The sequence below is a fragment of the Onychostruthus taczanowskii genome, unplaced genomic scaffold, assembly GCF_017590055.1.
Source record: "Onychostruthus taczanowskii isolate IOZ18803 unplaced genomic scaffold, ASM1759005v1 scaffold52, whole genome shotgun sequence".
NCBI classification, from domain to species: Eukaryota; Metazoa; Chordata; class Aves; order Passeriformes; family Passeridae; genus Onychostruthus; species Onychostruthus taczanowskii.
Window position 1 is genome coordinate 4,792,186 of NW_024502791.1, and position 16,561 is coordinate 4,808,746.

The 16,561-nt window shown below is 42.0% G+C and overlaps 1 protein-coding gene across 3 annotated transcripts in view; it reads left to right on the forward strand.

The window, feature by feature from the left end:
• The first annotated feature begins 4,503 nt into the window (after positions 1–4,503).
• Positions 4,504–16,561, forward strand: part of WWC3 (WWC family member 3) — a 99,639-nt gene continuing 87,581 nt past the window's right edge. For 2 of the 3 annotated variants that reach the window (XM_041416486.1, XM_041416487.1), the window contains exon 1: positions 4,505–5,139. In XM_041416486.1, the coding sequence (XP_041272420.1) occupies positions 4,931–5,139 (209 nt within the window). In that variant the 5' untranslated portion in view covers positions 4,505–4,930. Of the gene's footprint in view, positions 5,140–16,561 lie in introns of all 3 variants that reach the window. The other variant, XM_041416488.1, reaches the window with a different exon arrangement.

Here is a 16,561-nt window from a genome sequence, read left to right on the forward strand (position 1 = left end):
TGTTGTTTCCTGGCACCCTTCACACCTACAGCTGAGCCAGAGAATGGTCGTCAACAGGCCCTCTATTCCTGGAGCCCTGCTCTTGGCTGCTGACAGCAAGCAAGAGTTGAGGGTTTGCTACTTTTTGGTTCCTCTGAAATGTATCATCCTTCCAACTACACACTATATCTGTCATCTATTACACCATCCTTGAATCCTATGTAATCCCTAGAGACTGGTTCCTGTCCAGTTCCCCTGCCAGTTCTCAATCCAGTTCCCTGTCCAGTTCCCAATCAGTACTCCTCAGGAAGGGACAATATCCCACCTTCTACATACTTAAACCCAAGTATCAAAACTCTGCTTTGCCCAGCAACCTTCTGAAAGAACTTCAGGCACCACACCAGCTCGAGGCTGGAAAAGCAGGGCAGCCACTATGGTTTCCACCATGCTGGAGTATGCTTAAATCTCTGTAAGGCAGCCCAAGGAAAGCCTCCACCTGAGACAGATTTCTCAGCAGCGAATCCATTCAACCAGCTAACAGATTGTTATAGACAGAATGCAGATTTGTTTGCTTTGGAGACATGGGCCTTACAACATATCTTTCTGTGTATTTGTGCACATGTATATGTGTGTATATATTTCTATGTCCTCACTATCTCTAATTTATCTTTGCATTTATATGTCTATTTTTGCATACATGTGTATGTGTGGGAAACATAAATGACCCAAAGGGACAGAGCTAATGAGACATTATGTCCTTGTCTCTTATGATTTTAATCTGTTGGATATGGGAAGAGATGACCATAAGGATGATGATGAGGAAGACTTGCTCTGTTCTTCCAGATGACATCTATGATCCCAGAAAAGTGACAATTTTTTAGTTAGGTGTCAAGACAGTACAAAGGTCCCACAGAGGATGGAATATCTGGGAAACAGGAAATAAGTATTCACAGTTAGAAGATGGGGATGGAGTTGTTGTTATACACAATGAGATACCAGTTCTGAACTGGCTGCCATTTTCTAGCAATTGTGAGAAAGAAGTGGAGAGCCAAAATGAGGTTGGGATTTTTATGCAGAGTTAACGGCTTTTGCTGTGAATAGCAATAAAATTAGAACTTATTATCTACAACCTACAGTGGAAAATATTTACATTTTCTGTGGAAAATGTTGTGATATCATTCAAGACCTGGTTATAAGAGCATATATAACAGCTGTGTAGATAGAACCTGTGATTTTAAACACTGAAGATGGCAAGGGAGGGCACATGTAGAAAAGCTGCTTATGTAATTTTGAGTTAATGGGTATAGGTGTGCCTAAGGAATGAGTGAATGTGTGAGCAATGTTTGTGGGTGGAAAAAAGTGGAAGGAAAGGAAAACAGGTGTGGAATGAAAGTATGTGAAATACATGAGAACTGAGATGTATATTATGTTTATTTGGAGAAGATGTGAAACAAGGAACTGTGTAAATTTATGTAGATATCGCTTTATATGAAATATGATTTATTGCCATTTGTTCAGATTGATTAAAATATGCACTGCAAACATTTAATTTCTTGTGGTGGATGTTTATCTATTTTAAGTCAAAATCTTCCGTGTTATTACATGTTCCATACTATGCGGGTCATCTTTCTCTGGTAGTGTTTCCTTCTGCAACCCAAACCAGAGATAAGCTGTGTTGCACCAGGTTCTCTGTCCCTCTTTTTATTACCCTCTGGACATAGGACAGACATTAAAGACGAAGGAAAATGAAAGAGAGGGAGCAGCCATGCAGGCCTGGGAGGGGCTCATTGGACAGCACAAAATGCATTGCAAATTAGTACTTTGGCATGAAAACTACAGTGACCTTTTCAGGTTCTTCTCTTCTTGACTTATAATGTTACTCAGAAATAATCCTTGGCTCCTGAATATTTTGTTCATTTCCTCACAAGGAACGGGCAGAAGTATGAGGTAACATCCGAGGAAGGGTACTGTTCTGGCCTGGAAAATAATTGAGAGTTCCTGCCTAGCACTTTGGCATGGATGTGCTGCAGACAGAAGGAGTTTCAATTTTGGTGAGGCAAGTGCTAGCCCTATCATATCCTACTGGCTCCCATAGGCAGCTCTGTGCACACTTGGCTGGACTCTTGCAATCAGGTTTTTCAATACTTTTATTCATGAGTCTTTAAGAAGCTTCAGCTACTAATTGAAGCTAATGATTTTTCTAGATACAGACAGCCTAAAAGTTAGACATGAAGTCTTGGATCATTTTAAATCTAAGGTTTTTTTAGGACATGTTCTCATATTTAGCCTGAAAACTTCGCTGAGGCAGAATCTTGTTCAAGATTTAGGAAGATGCAACGTGTTGCAGAAGCAGCTACAATGCACCTGAAAATCTTGGACGTGTGCTTTACATAGTAGCATATGCATCTTCAACAGTTTTTATAATGAATGCCTCAGATCTAGGACACACTGGATATACGGATCATGTTTTACACGGAACATGTGCATGTTAATTCTGCCTGAGAAACCACAGCCCAGCCAAGTCCTTTTCTGGCTCTAACCTGGAGCAATTTGCCAAAGTTAAGACAAGAATTTAGTTGAAGGGCTATGACCTGAAGGAAATGTTCCACACTTAATCCTGCCAGTTTCCCTTCTGTTCACTGCTGTGTTGAGCTCCCTGCCTCCTTTTTTGCTGCCTCCATGGTCAGTCCCACACTGTTTCTGCAACTTCCATCTACAGGTTTTTCACTGAAGCTTGATGCTCTTTTGGGACTCTGGGGAGTGATGAGGAAGAACCAGCCCATGCTGGAGGGAAGTGCTGCACGTATCCTCAGCAGGGCTCGTTAGTCCTGGTGGATTATTACAGCAACCTGGCTGTACTGCTTCCAGGTATTATGAACTAGTCCAGTGTCTCAGAATGGTGCTGAGCTGTGCAGCTACTGTGCTAAGGTAATTGCTCCAAAGACATTCAAAGCAGTGAAAGTTGAGCTGTGGTGCACAGTGGACAGCTGTTTGAGGTTTTCCTGAAACAAAAAAAATCCAATGTCCCAAAAGGTTAATACAGACACGGGCCATTTTGAATGCCTACCTCTGCTAAACAAAACTTCTGAAAATCTGGGAGACATACTTAAAATAACAGAAGCTGCAACCACCAAAAAATAGTTGGTACTGTGCCTTAACTCTGCCTGCTTTGAAATACTGTTCAGAAACATCTGTAGCACAGAAACAGCACCTTGCTCCTGGAGATACTGCTGAACTCTTGGGACCACATGAGATGGGCCTGACAAGTGTTTGTGGAAGTGAACTCTGTTGAGATGAGCTGATGCAAACATAAACTGTTATGCTTATGATCAGATCTACAGCCTTGCATTTGCTAAATTTTATACCTTTACTACATTTTTAATCTACTCCACCTTTGCTCTCAGAGCTTCCTACACTGCTTTGCATTCATCACTAAACCCCCCTATTACTCTATTTCACCTCATGGCTGACAGTAACCTGGTAAGAAAATTACAGTCTACTGCTATTGAAATAACCTACAAGGCATAAGTAGAAAGTCAGATCTATTCTATTATCCATGCTGCCTCTCTCATGCACTGCTTTTGGATAACCAGTGTTTTTTTGGGGGGGTGGAAGAAAAAGTTCTAAGAAGTCAGAAGCAAAAGTCCTGTAATTTCCTGCACTTATAACCATACTGCAGCAATTAATGTTCATAAAGATGTAATTTAAAACGGTGAATGCAAGTGAAACATAATTGGAATTGCAATATAATCCCTGGCAGGGTATTGCCAATTTCAAGGGGCTGAGTTAAGATTGTTTGAGAATATATTGTTAACCCCCTAGTTTTCAGAAGCTTAGCCTGCATTACCTTAACTCTTTATGTCCATATTTTTAAAGGTTTAGCTGAAGGCAGGCATCCTGCCAAGGCAGTGTCCCATATGCCAATTTTTAACCCTGTTTTAACAAAGTTTCATGGAATTAACTTCTGGACGATAGCCGGAACTCTGCATTGTGGTCTCCAGCAGGCTCAGGTCAAATCAAATACAGCTGGATTCTGCTCTACAGAACGGGGTTAAGGGACCAAGTTGAGATGTCAAGCAAACCAGATGTTTGATTTTCCACCCTCCATTATCCAGCCACGGATACAGCATGATGTCCGTGACTCGTCCTCTCCGCCAACATCTTTTGAGCTTCTGCAGTGGACTCCCATGCCTTTCCCATGTCCCTGTGCACATCGTGATTGTTCGGCACCTCCGAAGCATTTCTGGCGAGCACCGGAAAAAAGATAACTCAGCGAGGACCGGGCATGGCTCCCCTTTTCCTTCACTCCCCCCGGCCCCCCACGGGCCGTGGCAGAGCACAGGCCCCGAGGCAGGACAGGACGGGCCCCGGCAGGGCCTCAGCCTCCTTTCCCCCGGCCCGGGCCCGGGGCGGAAGGCAGCCGCCCTCTGCTAGAGCCGACGTGTCTGGGTCTGGGCCCGGCTTCCGCGGCGCGGGGTGCGGCCGGGCCGGGCCCCGCTGCTTCCCCCGTGCCCCACAGAGCGGCCCGGGGCGGGAGGTTCCGCGGCGTGGGAACAGCCGGGCGGGGCGAGGGAGGGAAGATGGCCGGGGCAGGCGCCGGGCGGCAGGCGGCGGCGGGGCGCTGCTGACCGGCGGGCGGGGGCGCTCGGGCCGGGATCGGGGGCTGGGAGCCGGGGCGGCGCGGGGCAGGTCCCGGGCGGGGTTAGGAAGCGCAGCGGGGCTGGTCCCGGCTTGGAGCGGGGCTGGCGCGGGGGAGGATGAGCTCGGCGCGGCGCAGCCGGAGCCGCCCGAGTCCCGCTCCCTGCGGGGCCGCCTGTTAGTGCTGGAGGAGGAAGAGGAGGAGGAGGCGGCGGGCGGCCGCGGCCCGGGCGGGACTGGAGCTGCCCCGGCGGCGGGCGGGGAGCGGCTTTCGGCCGGAGCAGGGCGGCGGCGGCCCGGCGGCGGAGCGGCCATGCCGTGGTTGAGCGGCGGGCGGCGGCGGCGGCAGCAGCAAGCGGCGGCGGGACAGGGCGGCGGGCCGGCGGCGGGCGGACAGCGGGGCCGGGAGAGCTCGGAGCTGCCGCTGCCCGCCGGCTGGGAGGAAGCGAGGGACTTCGACGGGCGAGTCTTTTACATCGACCACAACACCCGGCAGACCTCGTGGATCGACCCCCGGGACAGGTACGAGTGAGATAGGGGGAGAAAGAGGGCCTGAGACCCGTTCACCCGGGGCCGGGCCCATCGGCGACATTTTCCTTCCCCCGTCCGCGGACGCCGGCAGGGTGTGGGCGGCGGGGCCGGCGGTGCTGCTGCCGGCGGAGCAGTCGGAGGCTCCGGATCTGCGGCCCAGGGTGGGGGCTCTGTCACACCGGCCCTCCGCTGCCCATCGTGGTGGCAGAGCCTCTACCCTCGCTCCTGATGGGTTTGTCGGAAGTGTTAAATGTTAAATCTGATCCAGAAAAAAAGAATTGAGGCTTTCTGCCCCCCACCTCCTCGTGGTGGGTGCTTGGACTAAGCGTTGTCTCAGTGCGGGGGGAGATGGGGAGGCAGGAGCGCTGACACCGCCTGTGTTTATACTCCTCACGTACCGGACCAGCCCCGCTGTAACCGAGCGCCTTGGCCATCCTGATTTATTAGCCGGGCTGAACTAATTGGCAGCAGCAGGCTGGAGGCATGCTGGAGTAATTTGGTAGATTACCTCCTCATAAAAGATAACGCTGCGTGGAGGTAAGCAAACCGGGAAATTCCTGCACTTAATTTGACAAATACGCGGTCTGCTGCAAATTAGCGGCAAAAATCTGCAGCTGCGTGGTGTCCGGGGCAGCGTCTGCACGGCCCGGCGGTGCGTGGGGAGACCGAGTTAGGCCTTTTCTTCTCATTTAGGGTGAATAAATACGGGCAGGTCTTACGGCTGTAGCAGAAATGCGTTATAAGCAGTATTTAAGCGTCGTAGCTGAAGTCTGGTGGAAGCGTGGGCTCTGCTGCGGGTGCTGCCCAGTGAAGGACGACCTCGCTTCAAAGCGGTCGCCTAAAAATTTCCACGCGGAGTTAGTGAACACAAGTGTCAGTATTTTAGGTGTCTGCGAAATAAGAAACATATGTCTCTGTGTATGCTTTTCTATATTAAACAATGTTTTTATAGTAAGTGAAAGTTGGACAAGGACAGTTTGAACCTCAGCCGGAGAGAGCTACCTTGCCAGAAGTATGCCTGGAATGTTAAGCAGGCCACAGAAACATTAAGCACAGTCTGGGTTAAAGACTGTAGTAATTTGAGAGATTCCTGTCGTTTTGCACGACAATGCATAATTGTTTAAATGGCCTAAATATTTACCTACCGGATAATGTTTTATCTCATTATGTGAACGTACTTATGCATGCACGTATTTTTTTGCTGAGATGTTAAGTATTTGTTAATATGCTTTAGACAGCACTTTTTTTCAACGTCAGAATGCATGTATACGTCGTTAGGTTACTTTTAATACCGTGTTGTAAAGGTACTCCATGTCTGTTGCTTCTCTGCATCTCATCCTTTCCATTAAATTTTAGAGTATACGGTTTTGTCTTCTGCAGTATCTTCTATACAGACAATAACATAAATGATTTAGTCATTTACTACAGTGTTCAACTTATGTAGTATTGCTAAAATTATGGCTCCATGTTTGGAAGAAATAATTGAAATGCCACACGTTGCTTGAAATTCTGTCTAAATACTTCACTCCAAGGTTTAAACTTAGATCTATTTTTTGCGTTGGTTAAGAACAGGCTGCAGAGCAGAGACTGAGACATTTGCATTGGGGCAGATAGAAAAGAGATGGTGTTTTCATGAGCACATTATCAGTAGTTTGTAGAGAATTCAAGTACCAGGAGCTGGTTCTATGACTGCAGAGTTAATCTCTGGTTGAGAATAGACCACTGTTTTTATTTTAGTGAGATGTCTGGGTTTTGCATGGCAGAAAGTGACCAGTCTTTTTGGGGTTTCATTGCAGTTATTCAGATTCCCATGGGCAGCAGAAAACTAGGAAAGGGTCAAGATAGTTGTTTTCTGAGGAAGTTTAGGAAGGAAAGGTAAGAGCAGTAGTGAAGTGGTATTGAAGCTGTATTTTTGCAAAAAATAGGTTACCTTCGTTAAGTAGAAGGTAAAATAACCTACTTGTGTTATATGTATCTCTGCATTATGAGTTAGGCATAGAGTGGTAAGAGTTCAATCCCCCATTTTTGTGTTTGCGTGGTTTTATTTCTACCCAGGAGGAACTGGACAAAGCTGTGAGACCTCAGGCCATGCTGCATTTGATCAAGGGCTCTGAGAATCAGCACCTCCAAACTTTCCTGTGGCTCATAGTCTGTAAGCATCCCCACAGGCTTCTCTTTCCATTTAGCTGGCATTCAGTAGTTTGTTTTTTGTTTTTCTTTTTAGGACTCCCTCTGAGATTTCTGAGCCTTTTCTATAGTTTGGTTAGTGAATTTGATTTGAAATAATTATTCAATTAAAAATCCCACCACAAAACAAAACAAATTTCCCACCCCTCCCCCAGTGTTTTTCCCCACTGAAGCCAAAAAGACAAAGAAATGCTAATTGGAGAAGCGCTCTGTAAAGGATTTTGGAGTTGGGGAAAGAGAAGATGATGAGGGTAAGGCAGCAAGTCAGAATAATAAAGACTGAGAAGGGATAAAGGACTCATAAGTGAGTACCTTATGATTTTCTGTGATAAGAAAAACGAGGTGAGAGAGTGATAAAATTAGCAGATTTGTGAAGGATGTTATCTTCAGTGTCAAATCAGTGGTTCGGTTCTGGAGGATGCTGTGTTGCTCTGCATGGATTGTGTGTAAAGAATAGATTACGGATGGTTTAGCAGGTCCTGTAGATCTCAGACTGGAGCCATTCAGTGCATGTTTTCATCTTGTGGTAGCAGTCGTCTTTTATCTTAATAGATTGTAAATTCTTCAAGACAGGGAAATGCCTTTTTATCTTATGTTTGCACAGTACTTGCTACATTGAGATTCTGTTCAATAACGGGATTGTAAATGAATTTATAAAAGACTGACTGTGTTTGTGGTTGATATTGATGATCCTTGTGGCACCGGAGATCTTATTACTGTTGCTGTTTCTTACAAGACTGTTTTCAAGTGATTAGAGCTTAGAAAAAATTCTTGGAGTTTGGCAAAAGCTTTTGAGCTCACGAGTCTAGCTAGATTTGCTGTATGTGGAAACTTCACCTAAAATACAGTGTTGGGTTTTTTTTAATAACTAGGGAAGAGGGAGTCTTCTTAATGTGACTTGTCCTCGTGGTTTAAAGATTTGAATAATATTCTTTTGGAGTGAGGATTTTAGACTTAAGAGGTGTAGGAGTGTTTTTGTGTGGAGAAATCACCCATTTGAACCAGTTGGGGAAGAATTATAAAATCAGTATGGGCATGGTGAAGATCTAGGTTTTAGCAGCTGCATGTAACTTCCTGCAACATGGACTGCTGGTACTGGAGAGTTTTTCTGTCCTATGTCCTCATTAGCATTGTGATTGTGAGGCCTGATAGAAGAATGATGTGAGCACAGGAGGAAAACCCTGGCCTTGTAGGAGAGGTGGGTTGGAACAAGGAGTATGGAATCAAATGGGGTTGGCCCTGGAATTTGACAGAGAAGGGGGAAAATTTGGTAGGCTTGAGCAATTCTCAATCCGTAGCAATGCTCCTCAATCCGTAGCAATGAGGAGCTAGGATAGGGAGAGGGTGGATGGTACCTGAAGTCTGGGAAGAAAAAAGTAGGGGAACTGGACTGGAAACGAGTAGAGCAGGGAGCAACAGGTAAGGAGAAACTGGTCTGGTGAGGGTTCAGGGTGTGAGGCTGTCAGCCCTTTTCTGTACAGTGAACCCTGAGGGAAAAGAAGAAACACTGGGTTTGGATGAGGAATCTTCAGGGTGAGAAAATACCGTGAGGGCCAGTATGCAAAGTCTAGGTGAAGAACGGAAGATGAATCGAAGGTGAAATATAAGAACTCTGTGTGAGATGTGATTATGGGAGTCAAGAAATGTAAGATGTGTGGGACAAGGAGATTATTGAAAAGTCAGAATTGTAGAGATTGGAAATAAGCAGGAAAGGCTAATGGGTTTAAAACAAGGAGTCAGCTTGGCAAAGTCACTAGCGGCAGGTATCTCTTGTTAGGAGTGCAGAGTAGAAATGTTTAAGTGAGTACTGGGCAGGAAAGTCCAGAAGTGCTGACTGCTTTTTGCTGAGCTATTTCAGGACTCCTTACTCTGATGATTTATTTGATTTTAACAAGTGTCTGCATTACCCAGTTAGTTGACTTCTCCTGTTGGGTGAGACAAGTCTGCTGCTACTGTTGTGGCCTCAATTATGGCAAGTGGCCCAACAAGGTGTTCAAACACGTGCTCTTGTGATCCTGCGTATTGTGATTTCTCTTTCCCCAGACTGGCTTTACAAAGGAATAAGAAATTGTAAGTAAGAAGCCTAAATAAAAAACATATTCATGTCAGATATTCAAATCTAGAAATTTCCAGACTTTGCGTCTCTTAGCTACTGCTTGTTTCATATTAAAAGAGCATTTTTAGTGACAAATTATTTTCTCATAACTTTTCTTGCCATATTTGATACATGTAAAGGAGCAACTCTGAGGGCCGATGGGAGAGCTGTGAAGTGATGAGAATTGCTTCTTTTTGCCCAAATTGGAAGATGAGCCTTTAGTGAGGCAAAGGATCTTTTGACATGCCACCATGCAATAAGGTTAGAAAGTCAGTGGCCTCTTTGTCAAGGCAAGAGAATAATTCCTAGTGTATTGGAATTTATCAACTGCAGTTGGCAGTATTCAGCAATCCATAGACAATCATAGGAAGCATTAAATTTTTCTCAAAAATAGCATTTTTGTGGGTCTGCCTTAAACCCCTATACTGAGAGTTGCAATTAATGACATTCATTATTGCATTCAAATACTTATATTCCAAAACATCAGACAGATGAAGGCATATAGTATAGTTAGTACCGCTGCCATTTTTGAATGTCGCCTTCAGGTTTGTATATTTTTTCAGACTTTTCTTGTCTACTTCCTGTTTGTTGTGTTTTGATGTTCAATTCTGTCAACTTATAGTTTTGTTTTGAGCGAATACCATTTGTGGAATGGGAAGAAAACAAAGTGATTGTTGATCATTACTTTAGTCTTCCCTCAGAAAATATTATGACTGGACAAATTTAAATCATATGCTATATTTGACTATGATGCAAGTTGTTAATATAAAACATAAAATGAAACCTGTAAGGTACAGAAATGGTTTTTTGGAAGTGATTCTTTGAAAATGTTTAAAGTGGAGCAGAACTCTTGAAATACTAATTTGGTTGTGGTTTTATAAATTTGCTTTCTAGGCTGTGTTACCAAGCTCGCAAGAGATGAAGAAGCTTGGAAAGGAAAAAAAAAGAATTGTTGAATGAGTATAGATCTGGAAAATATGCTCTCCCATGAGAGGAAAAGAGTTGAATTTATTCAGTTGAAGAGGTGTTTAAGAAGTGATTTGAGTACTGTTCATAAAAAGAGATGATACCAGAGACTTCAGAACTCTTTTTTTGGGTAGATTTGTAATAGCATCTGATAGTCAGAAGTTAAAACCAGAAATATGCTATGATTTTAATTGTAGTAGATATTAGATGTCGGAGTAGTTTTTCCACTCCTTTACTCTATAGCTAAAATCACCTCCTTTTTTCCCAATTTAAGTCAGTTATCATTTGAAGTCATATTGTTTATGAGACATCAATTTTTACTGCCTCCATTGCATGATATATCATTTGACCTGTATTTAAAATATATATAGCCAAGAATATCTCATAAGGATTGGCAGAGCAGCCATCCTTCCATTAGAAGAAGGAGAGCTGCTCTATTTGATTGTTTCTCTTTATGTAAATAGGAAGAAATCCTATTTAGTGTCATTACTTCAGGCATCTAGGTCACTGCAGTTGCACCATTTGCTTACGTAAAGTTGGCGATACAGTGGACTTGATAGAATTTATATAAAAAGCATTGCCTATAAAACAGTATTTGAGATCCAGATGTTTTGAATTTTCTTTGTAAATGTCAAGCCTGGTTGCAGCCAGAGCATGGATGGGAAAGCTGTGCAGCTGTGTAGACTGCTCTACTGGCATGTGATGGGAATACGTGCTGCAGCAAATGGTGTTGAGGAAGGGCTACAGCGCCCTGAGCCTCTCCGGGCAATGTGCACATAATTGTACTTTAGCTCTTGCTTGGACTAATTCAGTAATATTTTTAAGGGCATGCTGTAGCTGACATTTGTTTTGAAAGCTTCACATATATATATATATGCTATGATAGATCTACTTCTGTGTCTTTCATGAGAGAGATAAATTCATAGTTTTTTTCATCCTATCTCGTAGTTCTTCAGACAAATATTTAACTTCATGTTGTGTGTGAATTCCATGAAAATGTTTCTGATTAAGAATGAAGACACAAGCATCCTAGAATTAATGTTACTTGGTATTACCTAAGCTCTTCAAGCTGAGTCTTTGGTAGATTTGGATTAGGTGTTAACACGTTGCAATGTTAATCAGCTGATTCATGTAAATACTTCTAAATTACTGCTTTTACCCCTCTCCTCCCTTAATCTTGCCTCTCTGATTTAAATCATCCTTTAAAAAAGTAACTTGATTTCAGAATTATATTGCTGCTGGAAAAGCAGTGCCTGTATGAAGTGGGCATTCATGTTTTCTTGAGATTTAACATTGTTGTAAATGAGTACTACATCTCCAGCCACTGAGTATTATAAAAGTTTTAAGTAGTTTTTTAGTGTCTTGAAAAGTAGAAGGCATCCACTGATTCTTCCTAAGATGAAAGGTTTTCCTTATAGTACAATAATAGTGATGTATAGTTTATTTAATTGGCTTTTGCTAGTTAAAATACATATCCTTTGAAAATCTGTCTTAGGCAGGACAAAATTTCAAGACTTAATGCATGTGTGCTAAAGCATCAAAACATCTATTGAGCCACAGAAATCTCATTAACAAAAACAGCCACTGCTGTTAAGCTTCCTGACATTTTGTTAAAGGTGAAGGGTTTTTTTGTGTGTGGAGTTTCTACCTCTTAATGGAAGTATTTTCAGCAATTAGATATGTAATGTAGAAACCTGTCTTACTGTATCTGTGTGCATGCTAGAAAGGACTAAATTAGCAGTTGTGTGTTACAGCAATGTGGTGGCACTTGTTATGAGGGCTGTTTCTTGAAGGGTTCTGTGACATGGTATTGACTCACGTCTGTGTTGGGTCTTGCAAACGGAGGAACCCTGTTCTGTTGGAACTTGTCCATGCTTGAACCTGTCAGAGAAGGTACTTTGCTGTTTTTATGTATATAAATTAGTGTGTATCTAAGTTGGTAAAGACATAGTCATTGTTTTTATTGTAATTAAACTGCACCAGGCATTGTAAAAAGAAAATTGGGTGCTTGCATTAGCATATGTTCTAAAGGATATGGGGAGGGAAGTCTCTGCTTTTCAGGATCTGCCATGTGAGAATGAAAGATTTGAAATGTCAGAAGGCTAGGACTGGGGTTTAAGTTCTGTTATCTGGAGAAAAAAAAATCCTATTTAGGTTTGGATGGTGGTGATTAGTTTGAGAGATAACAACTTCATGTCTTTAGCAAATATAAATATAGTGACAACACTGTGTAAACATAAGAACAAATGACTTGTAGGCAGTAAAAAAACTTAGAAACTGATCTATAGTAGAGCCCTGTTAACAAGATTCGCAGAGGTGCCTGTTAAATATAATGTTGGTTTATAATCTTGTGTTGTTTGTTGGAAGGTAGAGCTTTGTAAAGTTGTAGATGAGGCCAAACAGGAGTATTCTGTTGATACATTATTGAAAAAAGTAAAACTAATACTTTTCTGCCTATAGTTAAAAATAGAACTTCCTGAATATCTTATCTGCTGCAGATGTGACAGTTCACATTCACCAGCAAAGTCAGCCAGTATTGCAGCTTTTAAGTAATCTTCAGCTTGTTTCTGGTTGAAAGAAGCACGCTAGAGAAAACACGCTCTAGGTATTTTTCCTACCTCATTGCCTGCTGTGGCAGGGCAGGGAGCACGCTCAGCAACATTTGGCAATACAGTGCTCTTGAGCTAATAATTCCCTGCTGCCAAAACCAGTCATGTCCTCCCTGCCAAACCACATGGTCTCACACCTCTCTTGCACTGGTACTTTTGCTTATCTGACCTTGCAGTAAGAAAAATGAGAAAAAACCCCAACCCTAAGCAGCATTCCATGTCTCTTTTTTTGGGGAAGGGTAGTGTTCAGCTGATTTAGTTCCCTAAGCTGACTTAACCTTTGGGGCAGATGGGTATTTAAGTGGTTTATGTCAATTAAGTTGGATTCAATAAAGAATTGGATTAGGCAAAAGTGATGAGTCAGTTTAAAACCTTCTTTGAGTAAATCCTCTTTGTGAATGGCAGCCTTGACTACTGATTTTTAAAATATTCCCATAGTAAAACAGTACATCTCTAAACAAGCTTCAAGTTATGTTTTAAAAGGAGGGGAATCAGTTTTCAGACATAAGATGGATGTTTAAAGGCCAGCAGAAGGAAAATAGGTGTCAGAGTCAGTTTTTTAGAGCAGCAGCACTGAAGTGGCTATTAGGAGGTGATACAGCTACAAGTAGCAGAACCTATTTGGGGACTGAGCTTGTGGTGTCATCGCCAGCTTGGATACACTAAAGACTTGGTGAAGTTAGTGGTGAGACTGCCATTGCACACAGGGAACAAAGTTGGTCTGTGAGGGAATTGGACCAGATGTGTGTTAGGGAAGGGAATATAAGTTCAGGTAGATGTGGGAAGGATCTTGACAGTGGAGCACCTCCAAGGAAGATCTCAGTCAGGTGTAGAAGTGTAGGTAGGGTGTGTCTGAGGAAGGGATGGAGCATGAAAAGGCATGTCAAGGTAACAACAAAAACCACAGGGCAGCTATTTGGCTGACTCAAAAGGTGGTTTTGTCACCAGTGTTTGGAGTGAGAACTGGTCAAAAGATCATTACACTGCATCTGGAGAATTTTTTAAGTGAGGTGAGTGTGTACAGGTGGAAGTTGCCAGGTCATAGAGGAGGAGCTTGTAAATATTAGGATTAGATGAACAAGATTTTTGTCTTTGCTTGTGGAAAGGAGCAAGGGCTCTGATGTGTTCTTTTTCCTTGATACCAATCTAGCCTATTTCGTGAGAATAAATCCTTCAATTCTTAGCTAGTCATCAGTAGTAAAGAATGGGGGTGTAGGCTTTGTTCTGCCATGGCATAGGGTCTTGATAATTTCTTATTTTGTCCCAAATAGGAAAATTAATTTGGACTTAATACAATGAGAGTGTGCTAAAAGATTGGCAAGACATGATCTGTGACTTTTACTAGCTGATTGAATTCTTTGGATCAGCTATTTAATACTGTTACCCACCTGGTGAGGCTTGCTCTAGGTACATGTTGCATGATCAAATAAGCTGTGATGTTTCTCAGTTTGTTTCTCTACTTTTCTGTGGGCGTTGGCTGGAGTAGGGAAAGGGTTTTGCGTCCAGTGATGAGCTTGGTGGTCTCCCCGTGGTTTGCAGGATGAAGGCAGTTCTGTGCTGTACTGTTCACTCTTTGGCTGAAGGAGCTGGTTGCCATCAAGGGCTGAGTTAGTAAATATCAAAACCTAAAGCAACTACATTTTTTTTATTTTTGTTTTCAAAGACTTTTCTATTTCAGTATATTTAATTGGCAGTGGGACAAAAATAAAGTGCAGCGATATCAACACCCTTGAACAGAGAATCAAAGGCTATCTTTCATAGCATTCTGAAATAATTATTTTCAAGATGAAATATCTATGGAGAATCTTGTTGAAACTATTTTGACTTACATTGTACTTAGGCTGAAACTCTTTCACATAGTGATTAGAATTCTTCATTGCAAAAGCAAAGTTTGGTATCGAAGCTGAAAATGTAGCATATTTCAAAACTGATTTATTTAATGTTGGGTTGCAGTTTAAACAGCTGAAAATGAGACTTAAAAAGCCATCGTGCACAACATTTTCTTAGAAAGCAGGACTTATCCATGTTTGGGAAAGCAGCTGAAGTACTGCATAATTATCTAATTCTATAGCATAAACAAATTGTGACCCACTTCTCAAAGGTGGAGACAGTCCAAAGTTACTAGACTTGAACAGCAGTTCTGTGAGTGCTTAAAAGAGAATTACAGAATAAAAAGTGTACTGCCTTTTTTTTTTTTTTTTTTTTTTTGTTTTTGACAGTCTAGGGACAGTTAGGATATTGAGAAGAAGTGTGCGTGTTTGGAAATAACTGTTTGAACACTTGTGTGTCTTTTACTTCCCCCAGATTACATCTTTTGGATAAGACTAAGAATCACAGTATTAAAGATATGATAAGGCACATAGGTAAAAATTCTTGAACCCCAAACTTCAGAATAAGTTAACCACAAAATCTGAGAAATAATTGATTTAATGACAGTCATGCCTGTTGGATCACAGGTCAGTTTTAGTAGCATCTAAATAGCCTTTAACATATAATTGATGATTAACACAAATTAACCTGATGATCATCTGTTAGAGGTAGCATAACTGACCTCTACTTCATATAGTTAAAAAATAAATTGGAGGGAATGATTGGAGAAGAAACTAAAATAGGAAATTCGTGAAAATTTGGTTAAAAAACATGTATATTCACATTGTATATTTTCTGCTTGTTTTCAACTGTATGCAGTGTACTGATTGGCAACATTTGAAAAACGTGTACGCTACTCTGTGTTGGTTTGACTTGTCTTATTTTTGCTTTTCTGCCAGCTCATAGTTTATTCAAGGGAAAACCTAGTGGTGCTCTTGTGGTTATGGGTGTACTGAGATTTGTGATAAACAAGCACCATGTGCTCAAGACTCTGCACGGGCGTTTGAATACTACTTCTGTGCTTAATGTAGCTGCTCAGTTGGGACAAATTATAGAATTATTCTTTTAGAAAAATGTTCACTAGTACCAGCTTGAAGAAAGATGGTTAAAAATGTTGTGCTTTGAAATCATGGGCTTGTTTCTTGCTTTTCTTTGATATCTCTCTCAAGTAATCAAATGCAATCCATGCCCCAATAGATGCACACCTGTGAGCTTCCACTTTCTTATTTTGATAATGCTTCGGAGGCTGTATTTTTCTATTAAAAGTACTTTGACAATCCATTGTAGCCTGTTTCTTAATTGCAATATGATTTTGATGCTTATGTCTCACCTGTATGGCAAAATACATAGTTTTAACTAGATCTCCATATTTCACAAAGGTTTTAAAAAAATTTTTCCCCAGAAGGAAAGCAAAAGCATTTTAATAAAAAATGGTAAGGTGTTTTTTTTATCAGCTGTATTTTGTGTTTGGACTGGTTACCATCACTTTGTGTTGCTTGTCGGGGAACTTTGGGAGTAAATGTCACGCCATAAAGACGAATATCTGTTGTGAAAACTTCTTTTTGATTTCACAGAGTTCTCAGCCCTTGGAAATGCAGCTTAATGCGTGCATGGTCCAGTACTTTAATGTCTTTGTTTATAGCCAGGACTGCAGAAAGAAGCAACTCTCCATTTACCTGCATTACTA